The sequence below is a fragment of the Lutzomyia longipalpis genome, chromosome 2 (genome assembly GCF_024334085.1).
Source record: "Lutzomyia longipalpis isolate SR_M1_2022 chromosome 2, ASM2433408v1".
Classification (NCBI taxonomy): domain Eukaryota; kingdom Metazoa; phylum Arthropoda; class Insecta; order Diptera; family Psychodidae; genus Lutzomyia; species Lutzomyia longipalpis.
This window is the reverse complement of record NC_074708.1, coordinates 11,939,132-11,964,649: the sequence shown is the minus strand read 5'-3', so window position 1 is coordinate 11,964,649 and position 25,518 is coordinate 11,939,132. Positions and strand designations below refer to the sequence as shown.

General features: G+C 38.6%; 2 protein-coding genes across 2 annotated transcripts; one reads left to right on the top strand and one right to left on the bottom strand.

The window, feature by feature from the left end:
• The first annotated feature begins 483 nt into the window (after window positions 1-483).
• On the top strand, window positions 484-1,215 carry LOC129790748 (cytidine deaminase-like). The gene is made up of 2 exons (XM_055828441.1): window positions 484-587; window positions 666-1,215. The coding sequence occupies exons 1-2, from the start codon at window positions 542-544 to the stop codon at window positions 1,061-1,063; spliced, it is 444 nt and encodes a 147-aa protein (XP_055684416.1). The 5' UTR covers window positions 484-541; the 3' UTR covers window positions 1,064-1,215.
• A 1,845-nt stretch (window positions 1,216-3,060) lies between these two features.
• On the bottom strand, window positions 3,061-21,935 carry LOC129790641 (serine/threonine-protein kinase Tor). The gene is made up of 7 exons (XM_055828242.1): window positions 21,764-21,935; window positions 20,776-21,675; window positions 20,072-20,695; window positions 13,092-16,921; window positions 8,890-9,819; window positions 6,290-6,999; window positions 3,061-3,766 (listed from the first exon to the last, which is right to left on the bottom strand). The coding sequence occupies exons 2-7, from the start codon at window positions 21,599-21,601 to the stop codon at window positions 3,274-3,276; spliced, it is 7,413 nt and encodes a 2,470-aa protein (XP_055684217.1). The 5' UTR covers window positions 21,602-21,675; window positions 21,764-21,935; the 3' UTR covers window positions 3,061-3,273.
• Window positions 21,936-25,518: the final 3,583 nt, after the last annotated feature.

Here is a 25,518-nt window from a genome sequence, read left to right as displayed (position 1 = left end):
ATTGAATCCAAAAAAAGACTAAATTCAAACCAAAAGTCCTAAATACGTTTTTGGGTTTTTTTTTCGGTTTTGAGTTCGGATTTTAGCAAAAAATGTTTATGTGAAATTAAATATTCAAATATTTGGAAATATTCGGTTGATTCGCTTAAAAAACCAAAATATTCTCCAGAAAAACACCCCTTGATTACACTACTTGATCTAAACCATCAAAGTAAAGCTCCAGCTAACAAAAATGAGGCGAGCTTTTCATTTCGAATGATTTTTGGCGCCAAAATAAAATGCTTTTCGCCCGTGGAAAGCTTTGTTTTAGAGTGTGATCTCTGCTAAATTTATCAAATGCAGCAATGAAGCAAGAAAATACGAAAGAACAACGAAGAATATCGCGAGGGGAACTTCGAGGACAGAGAAAGGTGCAAATGGGGGGCTAAAGTGTTAAAGTGAGATGGAGCATGAATGAAGACATCAGCTGCATTTGAACATTGAACTGAACCTTGTTTAGTCAATCACGAGAATCCGAGCGAGTAGTACGTACACACCCGACATGGCCCACACCGACAACATGACGACGGCCGAATTCAAGACTCTGGGTAAGGAGTTCTGTGTGAATTCTATTGCTCTTTTCCCCGTTGTTGCCTAACAGTGTCCTCCCTCCCTCTCTCTGGCAGACAAGGATGTGCAGGAATTGATTGAGGCTGCCATCGATGCGAGGACACGATCCTACTGCCCCTACAGCAATTTCCCCGTTGGTGCTGCCATCCGGACAACATGTGGGCGCATCTTCAAGGGATGCAACATCGAATCCTGCACCAAAACACCCACAATCTGTGCCGAAAGGACTGCTATTGCGAAGGCCGTGAGTGAGGGCTACAAGGAGTTTGCAGCTGTTGCCGTGATTGGGCAGCAGGAGAACGCCTTCACGACACCCTGTGGCGTGTGTCGTCAATTTTTATCGGAATTCGCCGATAAAGATATTCCCATCTACGTTGCAAAACCCGCAGCGATCACCGTGATGGTCACTTCGCTCTTCCAATTACTCCCATATCGCTTCACGTTGACGCCCTAGAGTTCATCTCTATGCAGACTTCCCCCTCCCTGCCCCAGAGAAGACACCAAAAACGTCCCAAAGAATTATTCCCATTGGCACGTGATTTTTTTTGTATAACTTTTATCACTCTGACGATGCAAATAAATGGTTGTTGTAAGTTGAAAAATAAATATTTTTATTTGAGAAGTTAAAAATGAAAATTAATCCGAGAATAAATAGTCAGTGTGTGAGGGTTTTATGTGTTTAAAGACTGATAAGAGCGCGAGATTTCCATGATTATGTTTCTATTGATAATTCTCTTATCAATTTATTCTTGAGAAAGTTGTCGAAGAAAACATTATCTTCGGTTCATTGTAGAACCGATAAACCTCATTAATTGATTCAATTGTACTTCAAGGGGGCAATTAATGACGTAATCTTATTATTATCGTATTATTTTTAAGGACGAGGTTTTAAACGATTAAGAAAAAAGTTAGTCTTAAATAAGATTAACCCATACCTGCCAGATTCTTTAGAAACTTTAAATAAATGAAAATATGAGTCAAGATCGCTTGGAAAATAAAAAAGATGGCGACAGTTTTTAAAACGTATTTAAAAAATTAGAACCTAGTTAGCAGTTTTTCCAATTAGGGTATGTCTAAATACGATAAATGTGGTTATATTCACTACCGAATCCGGTTTTAGTTTTCTTAAACCTAACTTTAAAAAAAATTAAAACATTAACAAAAGTTATTAAAGGATTTCTCAACAAATTTTAATCTGTCGAAAAACAACTGACTTTCAAAACCTAAACCTAGCTCACAATGCTTATACCCTTGATTATACCTGACTAAAAGCTAAAGCCTGATTAAAAAAATAGGCCCATCTTGAAAAAATTAAATTCTATCTAAAAAGAACTTCAAGTCTTTAAAAAATTCTCATTTCCGACTTAATAAAAAGATAGGTATTATAGGTAGATTATTTTATTTATTTATTTATTATTTTAATAAAGGGGTTGCCATCATAGCTGATGATTCCCCTGTATAGGTAGATTAGGTATTTGTAACAACTTAAGCCTAACTTTAGTAATGAATTTTCCCTCAAATGGAGGTAAGAAAAATTAAACCAGGAAGTTACCATTTAGATGATTCCGAAGAAAAATTTTAAAAAAAAGGTAAAAAAAATAAATAAAAAAAAACAAATAAAAGTTACCTACGAAAAACGACCACAAGAACGTACATAAGTTTTTCGTGTTAAATAATTTTTTTATTGCTTTCTGCTTTTATTACCGAGAATTTGATCTTCTTTTGTATTATTCTTTTTATTTTAGTTTGAAATAAAATTTTTTTTTTCAATATTTTATGGTTTTCTGATTTTTTTCTAAGTTTTAGGTTAGATTTATGTTAATTTTGCTCTATTCCTCATTTTTCTATGACTCATGATATTTTTTAACATTTCTTTGTATTTTGTTTCGTCGTATTTTTCCAATTCATCTCCTTTTTACATTTTTTTTTACGAATTTTGGTTAAATCTTTTATACTTTTTTTATGTTATCGATTATCGGTTTATGCCCAATTTCTATTTTTTTTTTAAAAAGTTTTGTAAACAATTCAATTTTGTTAGAGATCTTTTCTCTTTTTTTCAATTTTCAACTAGAAAGTTGTTTAAATATTTTGAGGAATCATATTTTTGAATTATTCTTTTTCCGTTGAGGAAAAATGAAAGTTTTAATTTTCCAAAAAATCATTTAGAAAGTTCCTAAACAAGATTTAGTGAAAATCTTTAAATATTTTTCACAGATAACCAGAAATGAAAAGAATTTGTACAGAATCTGTTGCAATGTTTAAAAAAAGAACATTAAAATAAAACATTTACTTACCTTTTAAAATTCTCAAAAATACATTAAAAAAAATAAACCAAATAAGAGAATTTCAAAGAAATTTCCCCAATAATCATAATTTATCCATCCTCAGTCATAAATCCAATTGAAAAAAAAATGCTGAATAAAAAAATATAAAAGAGATCAAACGCAACACTTCTACACTATGACCTTTTTATTTATGTTTATAAGACAAAAAAATTGGTATCCGACTCTCATTTTACATTCAAATCAGCAATTTTATAAGCAAGTTACATTTAAAATAAATTTTTAATTAAAAAAAGAAAAGAAGAAGTCCTGACGTTGGCTGCATTTGTGAAGCGTTGCGTTTCATGGGGAACAGAGAAAACTGTAAGAAAAAAAGGAAAACTCACCAAAAGGGGCACCATCCAATGTAGCACTGGCAGAGATTTTCATTATTTGTTGCCTGCTGAATGAGCAGATCCACCTGCTTTTGCACTGTAATCGCATCCTGATTGGGGAAATCATTCCCGGTGAGTTTCTGCTTCACACGATCAACAATCATGCGCGCCTTCTTGTTGGTGGCCTCCGTGGGAAGGGGTAGACAGGCCCCATTTGCCTCATTGCCCGCTGCAGAGTCCACTTGGGGGACTTTGGGCACTTTGGGGGCATTCTGCTGGCCAATACTCAGCAAATCAATGGCATCATCTGCACTCCCACCCAGGCTATCCATTGCCGCCCCACCTGCTGCCACATCAATGCCCGTCTTTGAGCGTCTACCTTTGTCAATCTTTGTATCCAAGAGACGCCAATTCAGCAGGGGATCGTACACAAAAGCCTCCAGAACGGCCATCAAGCTGTCCTTGTTCTTCCTCAGCACCGTCATCACACTCTCGCAAGTTCTGGAATTTTTTTTTGAATCTTTATTCTCTTCTTCCCTTTATTAAACAAAAAAGTTTGTGAGGGCAAGCTTGAAGGCAAATTAATTTAAATACGCGCAAAGTCGGAAAACGTAGAAAAGTCATCCCCCAAGAAATCTTTAAAACGCCATATCTCATGAACGGCTTCATAGATTTTCGATTATGAGCTATCGTTGGAAAGGTCTTAACCTCAACTATAACATGTTAAAATATGAAGTAAATCGATAATGGCATTTTCGAAATATTCGAGTTTGAAATTTTCGAAAATTTTGATTTTGACTTTAGCGCCTCTTGCGGTCATTCCATGAAATTGCAATGTCCTAGACATTTGTAGGGCATCACGAAACCTTTCATTTGCGCTTGATTTGATCAAAATCGGACTTGTAGAACCCGAGATATGACATGTCAAAGTTGGAACTCAATATTTTCAAAATGGCGACATAAAATTTTTTATTTTTTTTATAGTAAATAGATGTTACAGTAGGCTATAATATGTCAAAAAATGAAGGAAATCGATAATGGAATTTTCGAGATATTCATCGAAAACTCTTCGAAAATTTTTTGTTTTTGACTTTTAGCCCCCTAGTGGTCACTTTTGAAACTTCGGATGTTTTAGAAAGTTGTAGGGTTTGTTAAAAGCTTTCATTTGAGCCCGAGTTGATCAAAATCGGTTGAGCTGTTTTCGAGTTATGAACGATTTTGGATGAAAAATTGTGACGGCCATATTGACTAAACGGCTTGACCGATTTTCGAAAATAAGGTATCGTATGACATGTAAACTTTAAAAAGCGATACCTCCGGAACGGCTACATAGATTTTCATAATTTTTGGCATGATGAAAGATATTATAGTCAACTACAACATAACAAAATATGAAGCAAATCGATAATGGCGTTTTCGAGATATTCATCGAAAACTCATCGAAAATTTTGCATTTGGTTTTAGCACCTCTTGCGGACATTTTTGGAACTTGCAATGTTCTGAGCAGTTGTAGGGCTTCTTTAGATCTTTCATTTGAGCCCGAGTTGATCAAAATTGGTCAAGTTGTTTTCGAGTTATGGTCGATTTTCGATGAAAAATTGTGACGGCCATATTGACTAAACGGTTTGACCGATTTTCGAAAATGATATATCGTTGAAAAGCTCTTGATGGCCCCTACAACATATCAAAATTTCAGATTTTTAGCTATTACAGGGGCTGAGATATAGGCAAAACAAATTTTTTTGAGGTTATTAAAAGTGGTTTGAGCCCGATCTGACGACTTTCAATTTTGCTCGGTACACAAAACCTGCATGTCTGAAAGAAACACAGCTAAAAATGTACTGGTAAGCTGACCAAGCTTACGAGAGCTGTGTTTCTTTCAGTGTACCAATTTTGTGAGAGCAAACTAGAACGCAAATTCATAAATACGTGCAAAGTCGGGAAAAGTTGAAAAGTCATCCCGCAAGAAATCTTTAAAACGCCATATCTCGGGAACGGCTCCATAGATTTTCGAGTTTGAGCTATCGTTGGAAAGGTCTTAACCTCAACTATAATATATTAAAATATGAAGTCAATCGATAATAGCATTTTCGAAATATTCGAGTTCGAAATTTTCGAAAATTTTTTTTTGACTTTAGCGCCTCTCGCGGTCATTTCTCGAACTTGCAATGTTCTAGACATTTGTAGGGCTTCATGAAACCTTTCATTTGCACCTGAGTTGATCAAAATCGGACTTGTAGAACACGAGATATGACATGCCAACTTTGGAAGGCTATATCTCGAGAACGGCGACATAGATTTTCTTCATTTTTAGCATGGAGCTAGATAATATAGTCAGCTATAACATATCAAAAAATGAAGCAAATCGATAATGGCGTTTTCGAGATATTAATCGAAAACTCATCGAAAATTTTGTTTTTGATTTTTGGCCCCCTAGCGGTCACTTTTGAAACTTCGGATGTTCTGGAGAGTTGTAGGGTTTGTTGAGATCTTTCATTTGACCCCGGGTTGATCAAAATCGGTCAAGCCGTTTTCGAGTTATGGTCGATTTTCGATGAAAAATTGTGGCAGCCATATTGGCTAAACGGCTTGACCGATTTTCGAAAATGAGGTATCGTTGGAAAACTCTTGATGGCCTCTACAACATATCAAAATTTCAGATTTTTAGCTATTACAGGGGCTGAGATATAGCGAAAAAAAAATTTTGAGGTTATTCAAAATGGCGGACGGAGGGGTGGGGGGGTGGATTTGACCTCATAATCGGATGTCTTCCGGTCGATATTTAAACTTTGCCGTTGACCGCAAGTCTCTATCTATTACCGTTCTCTTGTAATTTAGCAAAAGGTTCCGGACGGACGGACGGCCGGCCGGAAAAAATTTTTTGGCGCATACGTTTTTTGGAATGTGGGGACCCTAATTCGTGCTCATCCCAAGTTTGAGCCCGATCTGACAACTTTCGATTTTGCTCAGTACACAAAACCTGCATGTCTGAAAGAAACACAGCTAAAAAAACTTCTTTCTTACCTTCGATAGGTTCCCTCAATCCCCGTAACTTCCATTGCATTAATAAGCATCCGTGTGAGGCGGAAGGGAATTTTCTCTGGGAATTTCTCCCGCGTCATTGCCACCTCGAAACAATCCCCAAAGTCAATGTGCAGTATCTTCCCGCTAAGTCGGTCAAGCATCAAATTAGACGGATGTCGATCTCCCAGGCCCAGGATGTAGCCCACCATGGACATAACGGCCAGGGAGCGCGTGTAGTTGGTACGTCGATCGAACCACACCTCCGACGAGGGGCTCTTCAGCCACAGCAACTTGGCCAAATCATCCCCATCGGAATTCTCGAGAGCATGCTCAAACACCTCAACTTTCTGCATTAGCATCAAATGATCGTAGTCCGGGGCCATTCGCAACATATTTCTATGCTCAATATTTAGCAGCTTCTTCTGTTTCTCCCTGTAGTCGCGTATGAGTGTGTGGAGGGTGTCACAGTGCGGCACCCACCCAATTAGCCCCGAATTCGTACTCAGCGGAATCACTGCGTACCGCTGAATCGTCAAGTTCCGCCTAAATGTGTCCGGATCATTCAGCAAAAGCGTATTTACAAGCCCAAAGAGCTGCATCACACGCTCATCCTGTCGCAAATCCTCATGCCCCTTCAGCAGGAACATGTAGTCTTTGCCATTGGAGCCACGAATACACAACTTCCGGGGACGTTGCTTTGATGTTATCACCTAAGAAAACAAGGCGATTTTTTCCCGTTCATTGCAAAAGGTCATTTGAGATTTAATTTAATTATATAAATTTCTTGGAACTTTGAATGAATATTAAAATAAATCTTCTTGTAGTGATAAAGCTTCACAAATTCCACAATATGTTTTTACTCTTAATAAGTTCTGAGAATTTAATAATCAATTCAACATAAAATTCAACCCAATTTGCAGAGAAAAATTCTTATCAACAACACAGAAAAGTAATAAAAAGGTGATTAATAAAAATTTCCTACTTATCAATGAATTTCTCTATCATTTTGATGATTTATTTTATTAAATTGGCGCCAAGTTTGTTTTTCTCTACCGTACTTCACAGAGATTTATCAAAAATCGATTGAATGATGATCATAAATTAAATATTTGACAATTGCGTAATAAGAAAAGGTGTTAAAGGTTGCCAAAAACACCCTAAAAGTTAAGAAGAAGTGTCAAGATTTTTTTACACTTATTTATTTTAGAGAAAAAAAAATTCAAATACAAAAAGAATTTTTTTAAAAAAAATCCTAATAGTTAGAAATTTCAAAAGTTAAAGAAGAAACGTCAAATGCTAGAAAAAAAATATGTCAAGCATTTAAATAACCGGCAAACATAAGAAAAGAAACGTCAATCGTTTACATTAAAGACAGTTAATAAATGTCAAATACAAGAAATATTGCGGTAGATTCAGATTTTTTTCTAACTATTTATTTTTTATACCTATTCATTTTATTATTTATTTTAAACGTGTTTTTTAAGAAAAATTTCTTTTCCAGATCTTTTTAAAGATATTTCTAATTATTTTCTGGAACAACAAATTCTTTGTTTTTCTTTTATAAAATGACAATAGAAAGATTTAAAAATATTAACTGTTAAAATCCTACAACAACTTTTAAGTTATTAACACTTGGAGGACTTTACTGGTAATCGCTGCCAATTTGACTTTTTTAAACGGCCATAGATTAATATCTATCCAACTTATCTTGATAAATTCTACATCTATGTCTAGGCGGATTCAAATACTAGAAGTTCCACAAAAGAAAATCTGTAAAAAGGTTTTCTTTTTAATAGAAAATTAGGCCCAAAGTTTGAGGATAGAATTCCGTGTTCTCTAAGTGTTAAAAAAAAAGAAGTGAATAGATTTTTATCAGAATTTTTTCGGCACTATTCAAAAACTAAAAAAAAATCGGTAATTGAAAATAGTCTCTGTAATTCAGGAATTTTTTTATTTATTTAGCTAAAGGAAAATCGTCTTAAGTCAGATCTCAGTTTGTCTAAACCAGAATAAACTTCTTTAAGCTCGACTACAGTTATCTTCAAACTAAGTTTAAATTTTTTAAAGTCAGTCGTAAGATTTTTAAGCAAGGCCTTTGTTGTAAACTAGAATGAAGTTGTTTTTAAGGTCAGGCAAGTTAGGCTTTTAAGGTTTCAAGGTTAGATCATAATGAACTGAACTAAGTCTGAATACGTCCTAATAGTCTGACCTAAAAGAACTAAGGTTTGGCTTAAGAAAAGAGGCTTGACCTAATAAACGGCTTAACTTTGTTTCTTAAGTCAGGCCTAAGTTCTTAAGTCAAACTTACATTTTTTGAGGTGTTTCACAATTTACTTAACAATTTTTTAAAAACGGATCATAAAATTCTTATAAATTTTTAATGTAAAAATAAAAACATAAATCAACCAATATTTGGCCTAATTCAGCGACCAAGAAACCCTTGAAATCTTTGAATTTTTTACTAAAATTCCAAGATTTCAAGCGAATTTCAAAGGTTTCTTTTGATCTAAATCTTCTTTTGACGCCTTTATGTTGCAGCACCAATAAATCAGACAAAGTAAAGAAATTAAATAAATAAATAAATAAAGTAGAGAACTAACCTGCAAATTTGTCTGGAACTGCGAAATTCGGATGAGCTCCTGCCCCGGTGTGTAGCTCCCGGGGACAGCAAGTTCGAGATCCTTGCAAGCCAACAACTTGGGGCTGACATATTGAAGCTCCAACGAGGTCAGCTGTGGCAACTGTCTGGAAATTCGCCTGAAGACATGATAGTAGAGATCCCACGCTTGATTCAAATCACGAATATTCCCAGACATCTTGTAATGCTGACACCATTCAAGAGCTTCCGTGAGATCACGTCCGTACGCCTGATTGAAGGATGTCTCCTTGAGCGTCTGCGGGCCACGTTCTAGCATCGCATGAAGCGGTTCGAGCGTATCAAACATCCCCTTTATATTCCTCTCCCCAAAGTACAATCTTGACGCCTCCTCCAGCCCTTCGTGCCACTGCTCATGCCACAGAATGGCAACACGAATCAACTCATCGCTGCACATCATTGCCTGCTCAACGAGCGTCAAGGAGTGCTCACAGAGCGACTGAAGGATCTTATGGGCGGCCTTTTTGCGTGCAACTGAGGCCGATTTGGAGGCAACGGTAAGTGGGTAGACAAGTGCCTGTGGATGGCTCTTGCCAATGTCAATCAGCAGCTGATGTATCAGCTGCCCAACGAGATTTCTATTTGTATCAATCCGTGCAATTAGCTGCGGGATCACCTGCAGCCACGTATTTATCTCAATAACACGCATCCCCTCAACTAGAGCCTCAAACACCTCCGCGTACTGCCCGTAGTCGAACCACAGAGTCAGCAGACGAAGGGTGTCCTGCAGGGAGTTCCCCTGAGACAAATTAATAGACTGGAAGAAACCCGTAACGGCTGGCACGGCGTATTGATCGATAATTTGTTTCTCCTTCTGCATACGCACCATATCGCTTGTTTGATTATCCATTTGGTGCTTTTGCGATTGAATTACCTATTTGGAATTGAAAAGATTCCTTCATTACTCTTGTTTTAGTTCTAACTCCGTCTGTTTTGCAATTCTAAATGAAATTAGTTAAGGAAAAAATGATTTCTATGTCGGATTTGAACCCAAGGTGTTACAGTTGATAGAGCCGAACGCTAATCACTGCGCTAAGTTCTTCTTTAGAAAACCGTTTAGGCAAATCGGATTTAATTTATCAAAATTCCCTAATGCTTTTAAGACTCTTTTTTTAGATTCTTCTTTTAATCTTTTCCATTTTTGTTTCTTTTAGTTTGACGTTTAAAGAAAATTCAAAACCAATGGAGGCAGTTGACAACCAAGGGGTGTTTACCTGAATGAAATTATTCAAAGAAATTAAAATATTCAACAGGCCAAAGGAGCGAAATTCAATTTAGTACTTTAAAGGATTAAATTTAGTACTTTTTCCGATTGTATTCAGTATACATTTTTGACGTCACGGATACATTTTTGACGTCACGGATACATTTTTGACGTCACGGATACATTTTTGGCGTCACGGATATATTTTTGCCGTCACGGATACATTTTCAGGCGTCACGGATACATTTTCAGGCGTCATGGATATATTATTGGCGTCACGGATACATTTTTGACGTCACGGATACATTTTCAGGCGTCATGGATATATTATTGGCGTCACGGATACATTTTTGACGTCACGGATACATTTTCAGGCGTCAGGGATATATTTTTGCCGTCACGGATACATTTTTGACGTCACGGATACATTTTCAGGCGTCACGGATACATTTTCAGGCGTCAGGGATATATTTTTGGCGTCACGGATACATTTTCAGGCGTCATGGATATATTATTGGCGTCACGGATACATTTTTGACGTCACGGATACATTTTCAGGCGTCAGGGATATATTTTTGCCGTCACGGATACATTTTTGACGTCACGGATACATTTTTGACGTCACGGATACATTTTTGACGTCACGGATACATTTTCAGGCGTCAGGGATATATTTTTGCCGTCACGGATACATTTTTGACGTCACGGATACATTTTTGACGTCACGGATACATTTTCAGGCGTAATGGATATATTATTGGCGTCACGGATACATTTTTGACGTCACGGATACATTTTCAGGCGTCAGGGATACATTTTTGACGTCACAGATACATTTTTGACGTCACGGATGCATTTTCAGGCGTAATGGATATATTATTGGCGTCACGGATACATTTTTGACGTCACGGATACATTTTCAGGCGTCAGGGATATATTTTTGCCGTCACGGATACATTTTTGACGTCACGGATACATTTTCAGGCGTCACGGATACATTTTCAGGCGTCAGGGATATATTTTTGGCGTCACGGATACATTTTTGACGTCACGGATACATTTTCAGGCGTCAGGGATACATTTTTGACGTCACAGATACATTTTTGACGTCACGGATGCATTTTCAGGCGTCACGGATACATTTTCAGGCGTCAGGGATATATTATTGGCGTCACGGATACATTTTTGCCGTCACGGATACATTTTTGGCGTCACGGATACATTTTTGACGTCACGGATACATTTTCAGGCGTCAGGGATATATTTTTGCCGTCACGGATACATTTTTGACGTCACGGATACTTTTTTGGCGTCACGGATACATTTTTGGTGTCACGGATACATTTTTGGCGTCACGGATACATTTTTGACGTCACGGAAACATTTTTGGTGTCACGGATACATTTTCAGGCGTCACGGATACATTTTCAGGCGTCAGGGATATATTTTTGCCGTCACGGATACATTTTTGGCGTCACGGATACATTTTCAGGCGTCACGGATACATTTTTGACGTCACGGATACATTTTCAGGCGTCACGGATACATTTTCAGGCGTCAGGGATATATTTTTGCCGTCACGGATACATTTTTGACGTCACGGATACATTTTTGGCGTCACGGAAACATGTCTTAAGAAGTGTCTTAAACCTCCTAAACTGTTTGGAGTAAATCCTATATGAAGTATCTCCTAAAAACACGCTCCGGTATAAGTTAGCTGTGTTTCTTTCAGACACAGCTTTTGTGTACCGAGCAAAATCGAAAGTCGTCAGATCGGGCTCAAACTTGGGATGAGCACGAATTAGGGTCCCCACATTCCAAAAAACGTATGCGCCAAAAATTTTTTTCCGGCCGGCCGTCCGGCCGTCTGGCCGTCCGGAGTATAACGCTAAATTGCAAGAGAACGGTAATAGATAGAGACTTGCGGTAAACGGCAAAGTTTAAAAGTCGACTGGAAGACGTCCGATTATGACGTCAAATTTTACCCCCCACCCCCGCGTCCGCCATTTTGAATAACCTCAAAATTTTGTTTTCACTATATCTCAGCCCCTGTAATAGCTAAAAATCTGAAATTTTGATATGTTGTACGGGCCATCAAGAGCTTTCCAACGATATCTCATTTTCGAAAATCGGTCAAGCCGTTTAGTCAATATGGCTGCCACAATTTTTCATCGAAAATCGACCATAACTCGAAAATGGCTTGACCGATTTTGATCAACCCGGGGTCAAATGAAAGATCTCAACAAACCCTACAACTCTCTAAAACATCCAAAGTTTCAAAAGTGACCGCTAGGGGGCCAAAAATCAAAAACAAAATTTTTGATGAGTTTTCGATGAATATCTCGAAAACGGCGACATAAATTTTTTTCATTTTTTGATATGTTGTAGCTGACTATATTATCTAGCTCCATGCCAAAAATGAAGAAAATCTATGGATCCGTTCTCGAGATATAGCCTTCCAAAGTTGGCATGTCATATCTCGGATTCTACATGTCCGATCTTGATCAACTCAAGCGCAAATGAAAGGTTTCGAGAAACCCTACAAATGTCTAGAACATTGCAACTTCGAGAAATGACCGCAAGAGGCGCTAAAGTCAAAAACAAAGTTTTCGAAAATTTCGAACTCGAATTTTTCGAAAATGGCGACATAAATTTTTTTCATTTTTCGATATGTTATAGCTGACTTCAAGACCTTTCAAACAAAAAAAAAATTTATGAAAATCTATGGATCCGTTCTCGAGATATGGCCTTCCAAACATTTCTTAGGGTATGACTTTTCAACTTTTCCCGACTTTGCGCGTATTTAAATTAATTCGCGTTCTAGTTTGCTCTCACAAAATTGGTACACTGAAAGAAACACAGCTCCCGTAAGCTTGGTCAGCTTACCAGTACATTTTTCCCTGAGTTTCACTGAGAAATAGTAATTCAACTGAAGTACTTACTTTGAAATTCATGTAGGCCCATGAATGCCAGGCTTTGTACCAGCTTGGATCGTGTTTTGTTGCCTGCTCGTATGACGACAGGATTCCCTTAACTGAGGCATCTGTAATCCCTTCTATATGATTCTGCCACAGCCCTAGACGCATGTAGCAACGTGCTAGGAGCCGTCTGTTATCCTCCGGAACCTCCTCTCCATTCGCACAGTTATTCTGTACACTGTACGTGTTAACGAACCACTTTAGCTGCTCATAAGCCTTCTCCTTCTTATGCACCGTCCACATGTGCTTGATGTAGGCAAAGGTGACTTGTGGCTGATTTATCGGGAGCGGTGCGTCGGGATTCTCAAGCGGATCTGTATGCAGGAGCATAATTAGAGTCTTCTCAGAGAGCTTCATTGAGCCACTCTTGCGACAGAGCGAAGCATACTTCAGCCACGTGTGTACATCCTCCTGTGGACTCACTACAAGTGAATGCACCTGAATGATTCTCTGCCAATCCTCAACGAGCCTCTGACCACCCTGAAGGCGTTTCCACCACATTTCCTTAATTGTCTGACGACGCTCTGGGACGAGTTTGTACTGAATGACTTCTTCGAGTTCTGCTAGCATCTGAACGCAAACCATCGCCCCGTAGGCTCGTTCGTATGACTCCCCAGCCATTGCCGTTAGCTCCGTATCGAGCAGATCGCGTGTTTGATCAATCAGACGCTGAGCATTCTCATAGTTTTCGTAGTGAACAGACAAGACAGCCCTGTAGAAGGCTCCATCTTGCGTATCTTCCGGGATACAGCTCACATACTCATGCATCCTTTCCCAATCTTGCAAACCCCACGTGGCTACAGCTGCCAAGCGTCCTGCATGACTCTGTCCCTCCTTACCGAGAGTCTGCCACTTGTCATTGACTACCTTCCCCAGCTCTTCCCAATCACCCATTGCCTCCAAGCAGCGCATCTCTCCGAGAATATCCTTCACACTATCAGGCGTAACAATGAGCTTCTTCCTGTACGTATCGAGCGCCTTGTCCCAGCTGTGAAGCTTCTCAAGCCACTTCACCTGTACCTTCGTACTTGCTTCCCCACTTGAATCGGTATTTGCCATAAAGTGCTCAAGTAGCCCCTGAGCTGCTTCCTTCTGTTGCAATTTATTATTAATGTGAATCAAGGAGTCATACACCTGTGTATCCCTCTTCATGTAGAACTCTCGCTCTTTATAGTGCAGAGCCTTGGCGTAGGCACGCGAATCCATTGCCCTTTGCCCAAGGAGGTAGGGATCAATGGGGAAATGTTCCTTGTCACAGTGCTCCATAAATTCGGCCAAATTGAGAATAGTCTGAGTAATTTCGGGCAAGTCCGGTACCATTAGGGCACGTTCTAAGCTATCAGCTAGGGCCTTCTTTTTGTCATCATTCAACTCCGTCCAGCACGAGACGAAGGCTGCATTGAAGAGATCCCGCAGGAGTTGATTGTAGTTGTGTGCAAGTGTCCGACAGGATCTCAATGCTGGACTCTGGGACTCCTTTAGGAGCCCTATACTCAGCTGACGCAGCCACTCGAGCCAATCATCCTTGGACACACGCCTGGCTGCCTGCCACGCTACCTCCAAGCCCGAAGCCTGAACATGGAGCTTCTTTATTGTATTCGTATCACTGCAGCTGAGTGTTACGTCGCGATTCTTGAAACGTGCCTGTCTCAGGCGGAATTCATCATCAAGGCAAACCGTTGTGTTGCTCTGGATCTTCGGGATCAACTTATCATACTCTGCACATTCAATTTGATGCTTTACAATCACCCGATGAACAAGTGGAACGAAAACTAAATACTTCTTCCCGAGTTGTATAACCAGAGCACACAGGGCTTGCATAGCCGGTTGTCGGAGTTCGGGACTTGAATCCAGCGTACGCACAAGAGCGTGAATAATGCGCGAAGAGAAGCCAGTAAAGTCCAATATGCCTGCTAAGTAGTTGATCGTTTCGAAGGCAACAACGCAAACACTATGTGGAGCATCTGCGGGATCAAAGAGCTTCACAATAGGCGGAATAATAAGATGAAGGTAGTCATCGAGGTTGTTTCCAAACTTCTGCAGTGCCTGCATGAGTTTAACCGTAACAATGCGCTCCTTGGACGTATCGTGCGAGAAGACACGAAGAATTTGCGGCATTAGCTGCGACAGGTAAACCTTAAATTCACATCCAAGTGCAATGGCAATCTTCTCAACAAGGTTAATCAGTGTAGCCTGCAACGGGGTGTTGATCGTCCAGAATTCCTTGATTAACTTAAAAATATCCTCCATGTAGCTTATTATGTGCTGCTTGACAATCTCAATGAGAATTGAGAGTTGCTGAAAGAGGAATTCCTTGAGATTCATATCAGCCGTACGGATATTCCCCAGAAGACTCGGCAGGACTTGCGACAGATACGGGACGCACTTGATACCCAAACTCTTAAAGGTGAACATAACAGCTTGTACAACGCTGGTGTGATGTTGCGCCAATGTTGGGTCACGCAGAATACGCATGAGTGTGGCAATGGCCACTGCTGGGTAGTACTCATCCAGCATTGTACCCATATTGACCAACATCTCCGCCGTGGAGAGATCAATGTGCTCATCAGACTTCAGGTCAGACACAGAAATCAAAATATTATCCTGTTGCCCATCAATAAGGCCCCGATTTATCTTATGCTTGTACGGATCAAGTGCCCCAAGTAGGCCCAACACCTTAATCGTCTCCCGTCGTATCGACGGCTGTTGCTCTGTCTTCAGGAAGTTAATGAGAATGTCAATGAGGAAGGGGTACTTGTAATAGGGTGTCACAACACGACCCGTTGCCCCCACAAGTTGCCCAAGTGTCCACAGGGCCACACCCCTCTTATCCGGCGAACCCGAATCACCCAGCAAATCCAGCAGAATTGTCAACAACTCATCTGCCCACTTCTCCATCTCCGAACTCCCTCCATTCACCTCAGCCAGATCCCCAATCGCCCGCAGGACGTTCAACACAACGCCCGGATTGGAGTCTGGCTCTTTGAGTTTTGGAATTAAAATCCCCAAAATGGGTCGCATGTACGCCGAAATGATCTTCGGGGTGTTCACAATGAGATGATCCAACATTCGAGCACTCTGCTCTTTGTTGCGACTCATCCCCGAGTGCTCAAGCTCCGTCAGCAATTGCACAAGAGTCTTCCGCAAGCTCGGCATCACATAGGCCGGATTCATAGCCGACAAACGACCAATCGTGATAATTGCCAACTCCCTTATCTCAAAGACCTCATCATTGAGTGTTATCAGCAGCGCACTCAGTGACTCCGGCAAGGCTAGTTGCGAATCAAACGTATCATCGAGACACCGAAGGACGCGTAAACGAACATTCGGATCTACATCCGTTATGCCCACAACGAGCAACTTGTCCAACACATTCGCCACCGTTTGCTTCAGCGTCTCACACACACTATTGCTATCGGTTGACTGAATGGCCACCTTCAGCAGCCGACTGCACGTCTGCACTGCCTCGAGGCGTATCTCCTGTTGGTCGTGACACAGAAAATGATCAGCGCATCGCTGTACAAACTCCAACAGGCGATGCTCCTCGAAATCAAACGTCCCCAGTGTCTTGAGGGCCAGCACGATTGTTGCTGCATCCGGCGCCGGGGCGTCCGGCGTTACGGTGAGTGAAGCGAATTGTGCCGCAATGTTGTGCTTCGGCGTACCCCAAGTTGCCGTCTGATGACTCTTCTTGTTCATCAACACCTGCGACAGCATCCGCAGGAGACCCTCTGTGATCTCCGGCTTCAGCTGTGGCACATCCTCAGCTAGTTCACGTAGACAAATTGTCAGGGCTGCAAGGGAAAATTTAATAAACGATTTTTTGTTCAAATCTTCAAGATTTGAAATTTAAAAATTCAAGGAGTGTTTATCTCGTAAAAAATATCCATAATTCCTTATCAAAACTTTGGGGGAAATTCTCTATTAATAAGTCTGACTTAGATTCCTTGAGGCAGGCTTAAGTTTTCCTAAAGCAGGACAATTTTGTTACTAAAAAAAAATCCTTTGTTTTCAATCTAGGCCTAAGTTCTAAAGCTAGGCTCTACTTTTTAAACCTAGACTTAAGTATTTTAATGATTGAATTTTTAATGTAGGCTCAATTTCCAAACAAGGCCTACAATTTTTTAAGTTAAGCCTAAAACTAGAGCAAAGTTTTTCAATTTACATCTTAGTTTTTAAATCTATACTTAAGTTTTTTAGTTAGACCTAATTTCTTATAATCTAGACTCAAATTTTGATCTAGAATCAATTTATAATCTAGGTCAAAATTATTGAGCTAGTTTTAAGTTTTTTTCTTCACGCTAGATCTAAGTTTCATAATATAGGCTAAAGTTTTCTTAATTTAGGTCTTAGCTTTTAAAAGCTCTTTAAAGAACGGCCTACAAAAATTAATGTAAACTACTCCCAACTTTTTTTTTTATCTATTCTTTAGTCTTTTAAGCTAGACCTAACATTTTTAAACAAGGTTTAAGATTTAAGGTTAGGCCTAAGTATGTTGAGCTAATTATAAGTTTTCTTAATCTAGAAATGTTTTTTTTTTAACTGGTCCTGTTTTTCTTTTAAGTTAGACTTGTCTTTTTATACTCCCTCTTGAATCCAGGATCGATTTTTAGGCTATAAGTTTGCCAATCAAGGCATAACTTTTTTAGGCTAGTAGAATTTATTTAGTCCCGATTCATTCTGCTCTAACCTTAAAACCTTGCAAGTCTAAACTTCAAAATCTTAAACATGACTTAGGAAATGTATTAAGCTAGTCTTGTTTTTACTAATAATTTCACCCATCAAATTTTTAGCAAAATCCTATTCAAAGTTTTATTATCGAAACATAAAAATTTATTTATTTATTTGTTTATTAATAATTAAAGCGGGTGCAATGATATCTGATGATTCCCCTATATATATAAAAGTTTTATCAAAACTTTATTAGAATTTTTATCGAAAAGTATCAGAGTTGCATTGAAATTTTTCAAGAATTTTTTCATTTAGGGTTTCATTACAATTTCAAAACTTAATCAAAGATTCACTAAAAATCATAAAATTTTCGTAAATCATTGAAACTTCATCAGAATCTTATTGAAATTTTATTGTATTAGAATCTAACTCAGAATTTTCATCGAAACTTTGTCAGAATTTTTGTCTTTGAAAGTTTCATTAAAAGTTGAAAACTTGATTACAGATTTACTAAAAAGCCATGAAATGTTCAAAAATCGTTGACACATTATCAAAATTTTTTAATTGAAAGTTTCATTACAAATTCTTTCATTAATTTTTCATAAATCTTTGAAGCTTTATCAGAATCCTGTTAAAATTTTATCTGAAATTCTATCTGAATCTTACTCATAATTTTAATCGAAATTTTGTTAAAATTTCATCGAAACTTTGTCAGAATTGTTGCACTGAAGGTTTAATTCAACTTTCAAAAAATAATTAAAGTTTCACGAAAATTCATGAAATTTTCATAAAACATTGCAACTTCATCAGAATCTAATTGAAATTTTATCAGAAATTCTATTAGAATATAACTCAGAATTTTCATCTATACTTTGTCAAAATTTCATTTATCAGAAATTTTTCATTGAAAGTTTCATTACAAATTCAAAATTTTATGAAATTTTCATAATTCATTGCAATTTCTTCAGAATCTTATTGAAATTTTATCAAAGATTCTATTAGAATTTTACTGAGAATTTTTATTAAAAGTTTCATTACAAATTCAAAATTACTCAAAATTTCTGAAACTTTATTTTTATCGGAATTTTGTTGAAATTTTATCAAAAATTCTAATAGAATCTTACTCAGAATTTTTATTTAAACTATCAGAATTTCAACGAAACTTAATCAGATTTTTTTATTAAAAGTTTCATTAAAAATTCAAAATTTCATGAAATTTTCATAATTCATTGCAACTTCAACAAAATTTTATTGAAATTCTATTAGAATCTTACTGAGAATTTTCAATGAAAGTTTATCAATTTTTTCATTGAAAGTTTCATTAAAAATTCAAAATTTCATGAAATTTTCATAAATAATTGAAACTTAATTAGAATCCTTCTGAGAATTTTCATTGAAAGTTTAATTCAAAATTCAAAATTTCATGAAATTTTCATAATTCATTGCAACTTCTTCAGAATCTTATTGAAATTCTATTAGAATCTTACTGAGAATTTTCATTAAAAGTTTATCAGAAATTTTTCATTGAAAGTTTCATTACAAATTCAAAATTTTATGAAATTTTCATAATTCATTGCAACTTCTTCAGAATCTAATTGAAATTTTATCAAAAATTCTATTAGAATATTACTGAGAATTTTTATTAAAAGTTTCATTACAAATTCAAAATTACTCAAAATTTCTGAAACTTTATTTTTATCGGAATTTTGTTGAAATTTTATCAAAAATTCTATTAGAATCTTCCTCAGAATTTTTATTTAAACTATCAGAATTTCAACGAAACTTAATCAGATTTTTTTTATTGAAAGTTTCATTACAAATTCAAAATTTCATGAAATTTTCATAATTCATTGCAACTTTATCAGAATCTTATTCAAATTTTATCAGAAATTCTACTAGAATCTCACTGAGAATTTTCATTGAAAGTTTATCAGAATTTTTTTATTAAAAGTTTCATTAAGAATTCAAAATTTCATGAAATTTTCTTAAATAATTGAAACTTAATTAGAATCCTTCTGAGAATTTTCATTGAAAGTTTATCAGAATTTTTTCATTGAAAGTTTAATTCAAAATTTCATGAAATTTTCATAATTCATTGCAACTAAATCAGAATGTTATTGAAATTTTATCAGAAATTCTACTAGAATCTCACTGAGAATTTTCATTGAAAGTTTCATTGAAATTTTAAAAACTAATCAAATTTTCAGAAAAAAAGCTCAAAACTCATCAAAATTTCGTGAAATTTTGATAAATAAATTATTTCGCGCACTCACCTGGGCTCAGACCCGTTGCAAACATGGAGTCCAGCATCTCTTTGACATCCTGAGCAATGGTCCCCTTGACTGCATGCCCCAGCATTGTGATGCAGACGAAAACGGACGAATCGAAGGTGATCTTCTTCTTGCTCGTCACCTCCTTGGCCGGCGGTAGGGCCACCTTGACGATCTTTATGATCCACGGCACGTACTTCTCGATGGCCTTGTCCACGGCCACGGCAATTGAGCCGAGCGTGGTGTAGGCAATACTTGCAGCCTTCTCCTTATTCCTGATGATGTTCAGGAGGTAGTTTACCGTGTCGTTGAGGTAGTCACGCACGAAGACGTCACGATTGAAGGCTGCAAGACGCGGCAGGATGGACAGGAGAGTCTGCTGAACATTGAAGGAGCGAGAGAGACGTTGCTCCATGACCTTCGAGCAGATCTCCTCGAAATTCTCCGAGACAAGTTGACGGCACGCCAGGGATTCCTGCACGGCCCCCATTGCCTTGGAATTGCAATCCAATTCGAATGAGTAGGAGTACCAGCTTGTCTGTGGCGATGAGTGCCACTTGTCAATGAAGGGGGCCTTGAAGCGGGGGAAGATGTACGAATAGTCCTCGGAGATGCTTCTCTTTCGCTCTGAAAATGAGAGAAAAATGTCATTAAAGGTTTGTTTTTGAGGTCAAGAGGAGGTCAAGAGGTCACGAGAAGCTACTTACCGGGTTGGAGGCATTTCAGTGAGTTGTATTGACGCTCCCATTGGGCATTGGAGCACCGCATGATCTCATTGAGGACAATTAGAGCTCCGTGCACGCGATCATCCTTCGTCACGCCCTTCTCCTTGAGCGGCACAACCTCCCCGAAGCAGATAAGGGCCTCATCGTAGCAGATTTTGTACCACTGCGGCTTATTGTTGAGATTCTCACGCTGCGACGTGACAATCAGCGTGGCCCTGAGAGCCTGCCCAGCGCCCTCGCGAATGATGGGCTTCGGGTCACGAATGGCGTTGAAGATGTGCTCAAAAAAGGGCCCAACCTGCTGGTAGAAGTACGTGGGCATGGCCACAGCCAGCTCCCGCAGAACAATCACCGCTGCGTGCCTCTTGCTCTCATTCCTATCCTCCGCCAACCACTCAAAGGCTCTCTTGATGTCAAACTCAAAGGATTCCGCTCCCTTTGAGCCCGGCAGCAGGGCCAACTTCACCAGCGTCTTCGCCGCAATCTCCATCACCGTGACATCACTCGAGGGCAGCAAGTAGCGCAAATTGTGGGCATACCGCGGAATTCTGCTTGTTGTATTCACCACATCCCCACTAATGAGGCACTTTATGGCCAAAACTCCCCCCTTTTTCTCATTCAAATCCGGACTGTGTACCATGTCGAAGATGTGATGGTTGAATTCGTCGAAGAACTGATTCGGCTCCTCCTGGGGCAACTCCCGGAGTTCCGTCTTGACGAATAACAGTAAATCCTGCGCAGCTTTGTTCTGTACATCGCGATTCCGGGACTTTAGCCCCGTGACAAAATGCTGCACTGAATGGGACATTTTTCTTAACCCTCTTATATTCCTTTCTCTCCCAATTGCCAGCCTTTTAGAACATTTCCCAGTGAGAAAATCCTCTTTTCCCCCAAAAAGGAAAACAGAATGAAAACCAAAAGTGAGGTTAGATTCCACCCATTGTGTCAATAAAATCCAAACAAAACTTACTTTTTTGCAAATTATTCCTTCAGCATGAAAGGTTGGGGGTGAAAATGCATTTTCACGGGAATTTTTGCAGGAAAATTGTGTAAATAAATTGATTTTTGTCGAAAATAAAACTCCAAAACAAAGATTTTTTGCGTCCTGCAAATCAGCTGCTGATGCAAACTGTTGATAAGCACCTCTAGCGGAAAAATTTTGCATACACACCATGATTGTTCGCGCCAAAAATTAAACGACCCAAAACGCTGTTTTCAAAAATGGCGGACAAAACTGTTGCAAATTCATACGAAATTACTTGAAATTAATGCAAAAATTGCGCAATGGAGACAATAAAAGATGTAGAGAGTTTACTCCTCAATGCGTCATTTTATTAGTAAGTCCAAATAACAAAGTTTCACTTGATGGGGATTTCTTTTCAGGGTTTTTTTTGCCAATTGAGTGGTTTGCCGATAAGGGGGGAATTAAGTACACACACTGCTCGTCTTATCGCGCGTTCTGCAAGGTATTTTATCCCATTAGACACGTAAGATTTTTGTACGGATGTTCGTCACCGTGCACACGTTTTCTTTACCACAATTCCTCCTCATCGCATGGTCCATCCCAACGAATCCTTAGTGAGCGTCCTTTGGCCATTTTGGCGGCACATTCAAATTCACACTTATTTGAGTATGTAACGTCGTCGGAGCCACAGACAGGCATGTAGATCCTTGGGCAGGGACATGTAGCTCTCTCTTGGGCCACAGTGGTGGTGCTGAAAGTGCAAATGAGTGCGAATGTTGCGACGAAAATCCACGCAATCTTCATGATTTCGTTTTGTAATTGATTTGTTGGGTTGTTTTCAGAAATGCAAAATTCACTTTCACGCGTATTTTTCTCGCTCCACAATAGCTCTCTTGGGCGGCTAAGCACTGCTATTCCCAAAGGGGGCGAATGTGTTGTGATTCCCAAGTCCCAACACGGGGTTTTATATACAAGAACCCACAACGGCTCAAGCTGTGCGGGAAGATAACGATTACACCAATGTACTTGATAATGGAAATCAATTCAAACACATATAAAATGAAGAAAGAAAAGAAGAAAAATATGGAAAAACGACGCACTCACATTGTTGACCCAAAGTATTTTTCCCACAAGTACAAGAAGGTGAATTCTTGACTGCGGTTCTCACCATCAAGCACTGAACTTTCGAAGGACTGCCCGCGAGGTTGCTCATCAATGGAAGCACAAATAGCATCTAACAACGTCTCGCGCGGAGATGCACTTCACAATGCAATTTTCATCTCTCACAACAACGGAGATTTTCACTCTCGCGCACACCAATTAACCCCCCACGCATCCACCTGCAACACCTTTTGGGGCCCTCAGAGAGTGAGATGAATTGTTTAACGTCTCACACCCATCAATCACCACGCAAGATGATCGCTCGCGCGCATTTTAATCATCCCGCAAATGTAGCCAAAACACCCACGTCAGGGGGTTTCCACGCCACACATCCCATTGATCAGAGCACACGACACCGTGCTGAAATCATTGATTATTTGGGAAATTAATCAGCGACGATTTAGCTGGGATTTACAACACTCTGATATGAGCTATCACAATAATATTTGATATAGAGACGATTTTTATTTGCAATAGAACTTCTTGTTGCTGGAAGGAAATTCTATAATCTCGTTGTGAAAACTACATGAATTGACCTCATATCAGAGATTATTTGATCGATGCAAACACTCACTGCACTCACCGAAAATTAAATAAACAGAAAGAAAATAAAATGATTCCCAAAGGGTTAACAAACCGATAAAATATTTGAGGAAGTTCTGAATGTGAAAGGCTGAAGCGGAAGTTCTTGAAAAATACCTTCAAACTTCAAATAAATTTAGATTCTTTAGAATTGTGATTCACGCAAAGTTTTTCTTGTTGGGCTTGTTGGGGGACATTTAACATCTTCTGCATAAAATTAAATAATTTTTGTTAACAAAAAAAGTCTTTTTTTAAAGAAAATCTTTGAATTATGAAATATGAAAAATGAAAAAATAAGAAGGAAATGAGAAAAAAAGTTCAAAAAGACGCAACAAAGATTTTTTTTTCTTTACCGGGATGAATAGGAATAGTTTCTGAGTCGAGTGTTTTTTTTTTAATTTTGAAATTTTATTTTTAATAGAAATAATATTCTTAACTTATTCCACATGGAGACAGAAAAGAGAAATCTGCCATAAATGTTTTATTTTAGCCAAAAGAAAAACTGAAAAAAAATGTTTTTAATACTTTAAGACTGCGGACAAATTAAAAATTATTTTTGACAATTTCGGTGAGCGACTTCATACATGTTTCAATGTCTTTATCTTCTTTGTACTGTTCTAATATCTTGTCAATTTCCCATTTCCCTTTGTCTTAATTTAAACGTTGTGTCGTTCGCGTCTTCTTTTGATATTTTAGTCAGTAAATATCGTAAATATAATGCTTGGATTTTTTTATGTTGCCTTGATCAGTTGTCCGTTCCATGCTTCCACTGCGTTGTTCGTCCTGTGGCGCTGTCCGTTTATGTTCCATATCTTCGTCGGCATTTTTGTATTCTTTTCTTGTTTTGGATGCTTTCGCAATTTAAATTTTTTTTCCTTTGAGGTTCAATATTTTTCAATAATTTATTTTTAATTCCGAAATCATAAAGCTTTACGTCAACATTTAAAATTTTTCTTTTGAGTAAGTATCAACGGAGGTTAGATGACATTTGTTTCTTTAATTCATGTTTGCATTGTGAATTGGATGGAGCGCTGCTGTCATGGGATTCCCGAGGTCGATTTGTTGTTTTCGATCTAAAAATTCTCCTCTTGTTCTTTGTTATTCTTTGCTTATTTTCTTTTGTTCTTGGAAAGTCCAGTTGATTGTGGCTGAAACAGCCAGTTTACACCGCGGACGCCGCTCGTGCATGCTGCAGATTTACCTGCAGCACTTTCCATTTAGTAGCATGATTCATAATGATCGGTTTGGGGGAGCTCTTCGGCGCTCCCTGCCTGTTCCAGCATTGCCGACGCTCCTGGAATGATGCTCCGTCCCGGAAGAGCTTGTTGGGGACAGATCAGTATCCTTGGAATCGCGGGCCGCCTCCAACCTGCCCGCAGATTTGATTTTATTAAACCTTCAAGGGCTGGCGATGAGTTCGCGCGCCCCGGTTTGTTGTTTGCCAATTTGTTCTGGCTGCCAGATGGGTTGTCCTGTCTGGCCGCCGATCTTGACGCGCGAGGTTCCGTAGGGGGAGGAGGATTTGCTGAAATATGTTTGCGTTCCTTAGTTTTTCAAGGGAGTTATGGTCAATTGTCAAGACAAAGAGGCGATTTCTCTGCTCGACATTGACCTTTAAAGCTTAACCATACTTCAGCGTCAAAAGACGCTGTTCGTTGTTTTTTCTCACTTGCTCCTTGTCAAATTGTATCGCGCTGTCACTGTCAAACAAGAAAGGCGGTTATAAAACATAGAAACCGCGTTTCTTGTTTGACAGTGACAGCGCAATACAATTTGACAAGGAGCAAGTGAGAAAAAACAACGAACAGCGTCTTTTGACGCTGTTGCTTGGTTAGGCCTTTATTATCCTCCACTCGTAGTTCTCCGGAAGCATATTTTGCAAATTCCCCTCTTGCTCCGTGTTTCTCTTTGCTCCTTTCATTCCTTCCTTCTTTGGTGGCTTATTGACAGCAGGTGTAAAAACTCTTTCACAAACTCTTTTAGACACCTTTTTCCCTGAAAGTCTCGCAAATTCTGAC

What these genes read in the sequence shown, in the direction of transcription:
- LOC129790641 (XM_055828242.1), bottom strand. Translation starts at nt 21,601, where the DNA reads ATGTCCCATTCAGTGCAGCATTTTGTCACGGGGCTAAAGTCCCGGAAT. An exon ending in GGGCCTACATGAATTTCAAA is followed by an intron (nt 9,820 to 13,091) that starts GTAAGTACTTCA and finishes AATTCCAAATAG; the next exon opens with GTAATTCAATCGCAAAAGCA. An exon ending in AGTTCCAGACAAATTTGCAG is followed by an intron (nt 7,000 to 8,889) that starts GTTAGTTCTCTA and finishes TTGTTTTCTTAG; the next exon opens with GTGATAACATCAAAGCAACG.
- LOC129790748 (XM_055828441.1), top strand. Translation starts at nt 542, where the DNA reads ATGGCCCACACCGACAACATGACGACGGCCGAATTCAAGACTCTGG. An exon ending in GGCCGAATTCAAGACTCTGG is followed by an intron (nt 588 to 665) that starts GTAAGGAGTTCT and finishes TCTCTCTGGCAG; the next exon opens with ACAAGGATGTGCAGGAATTG.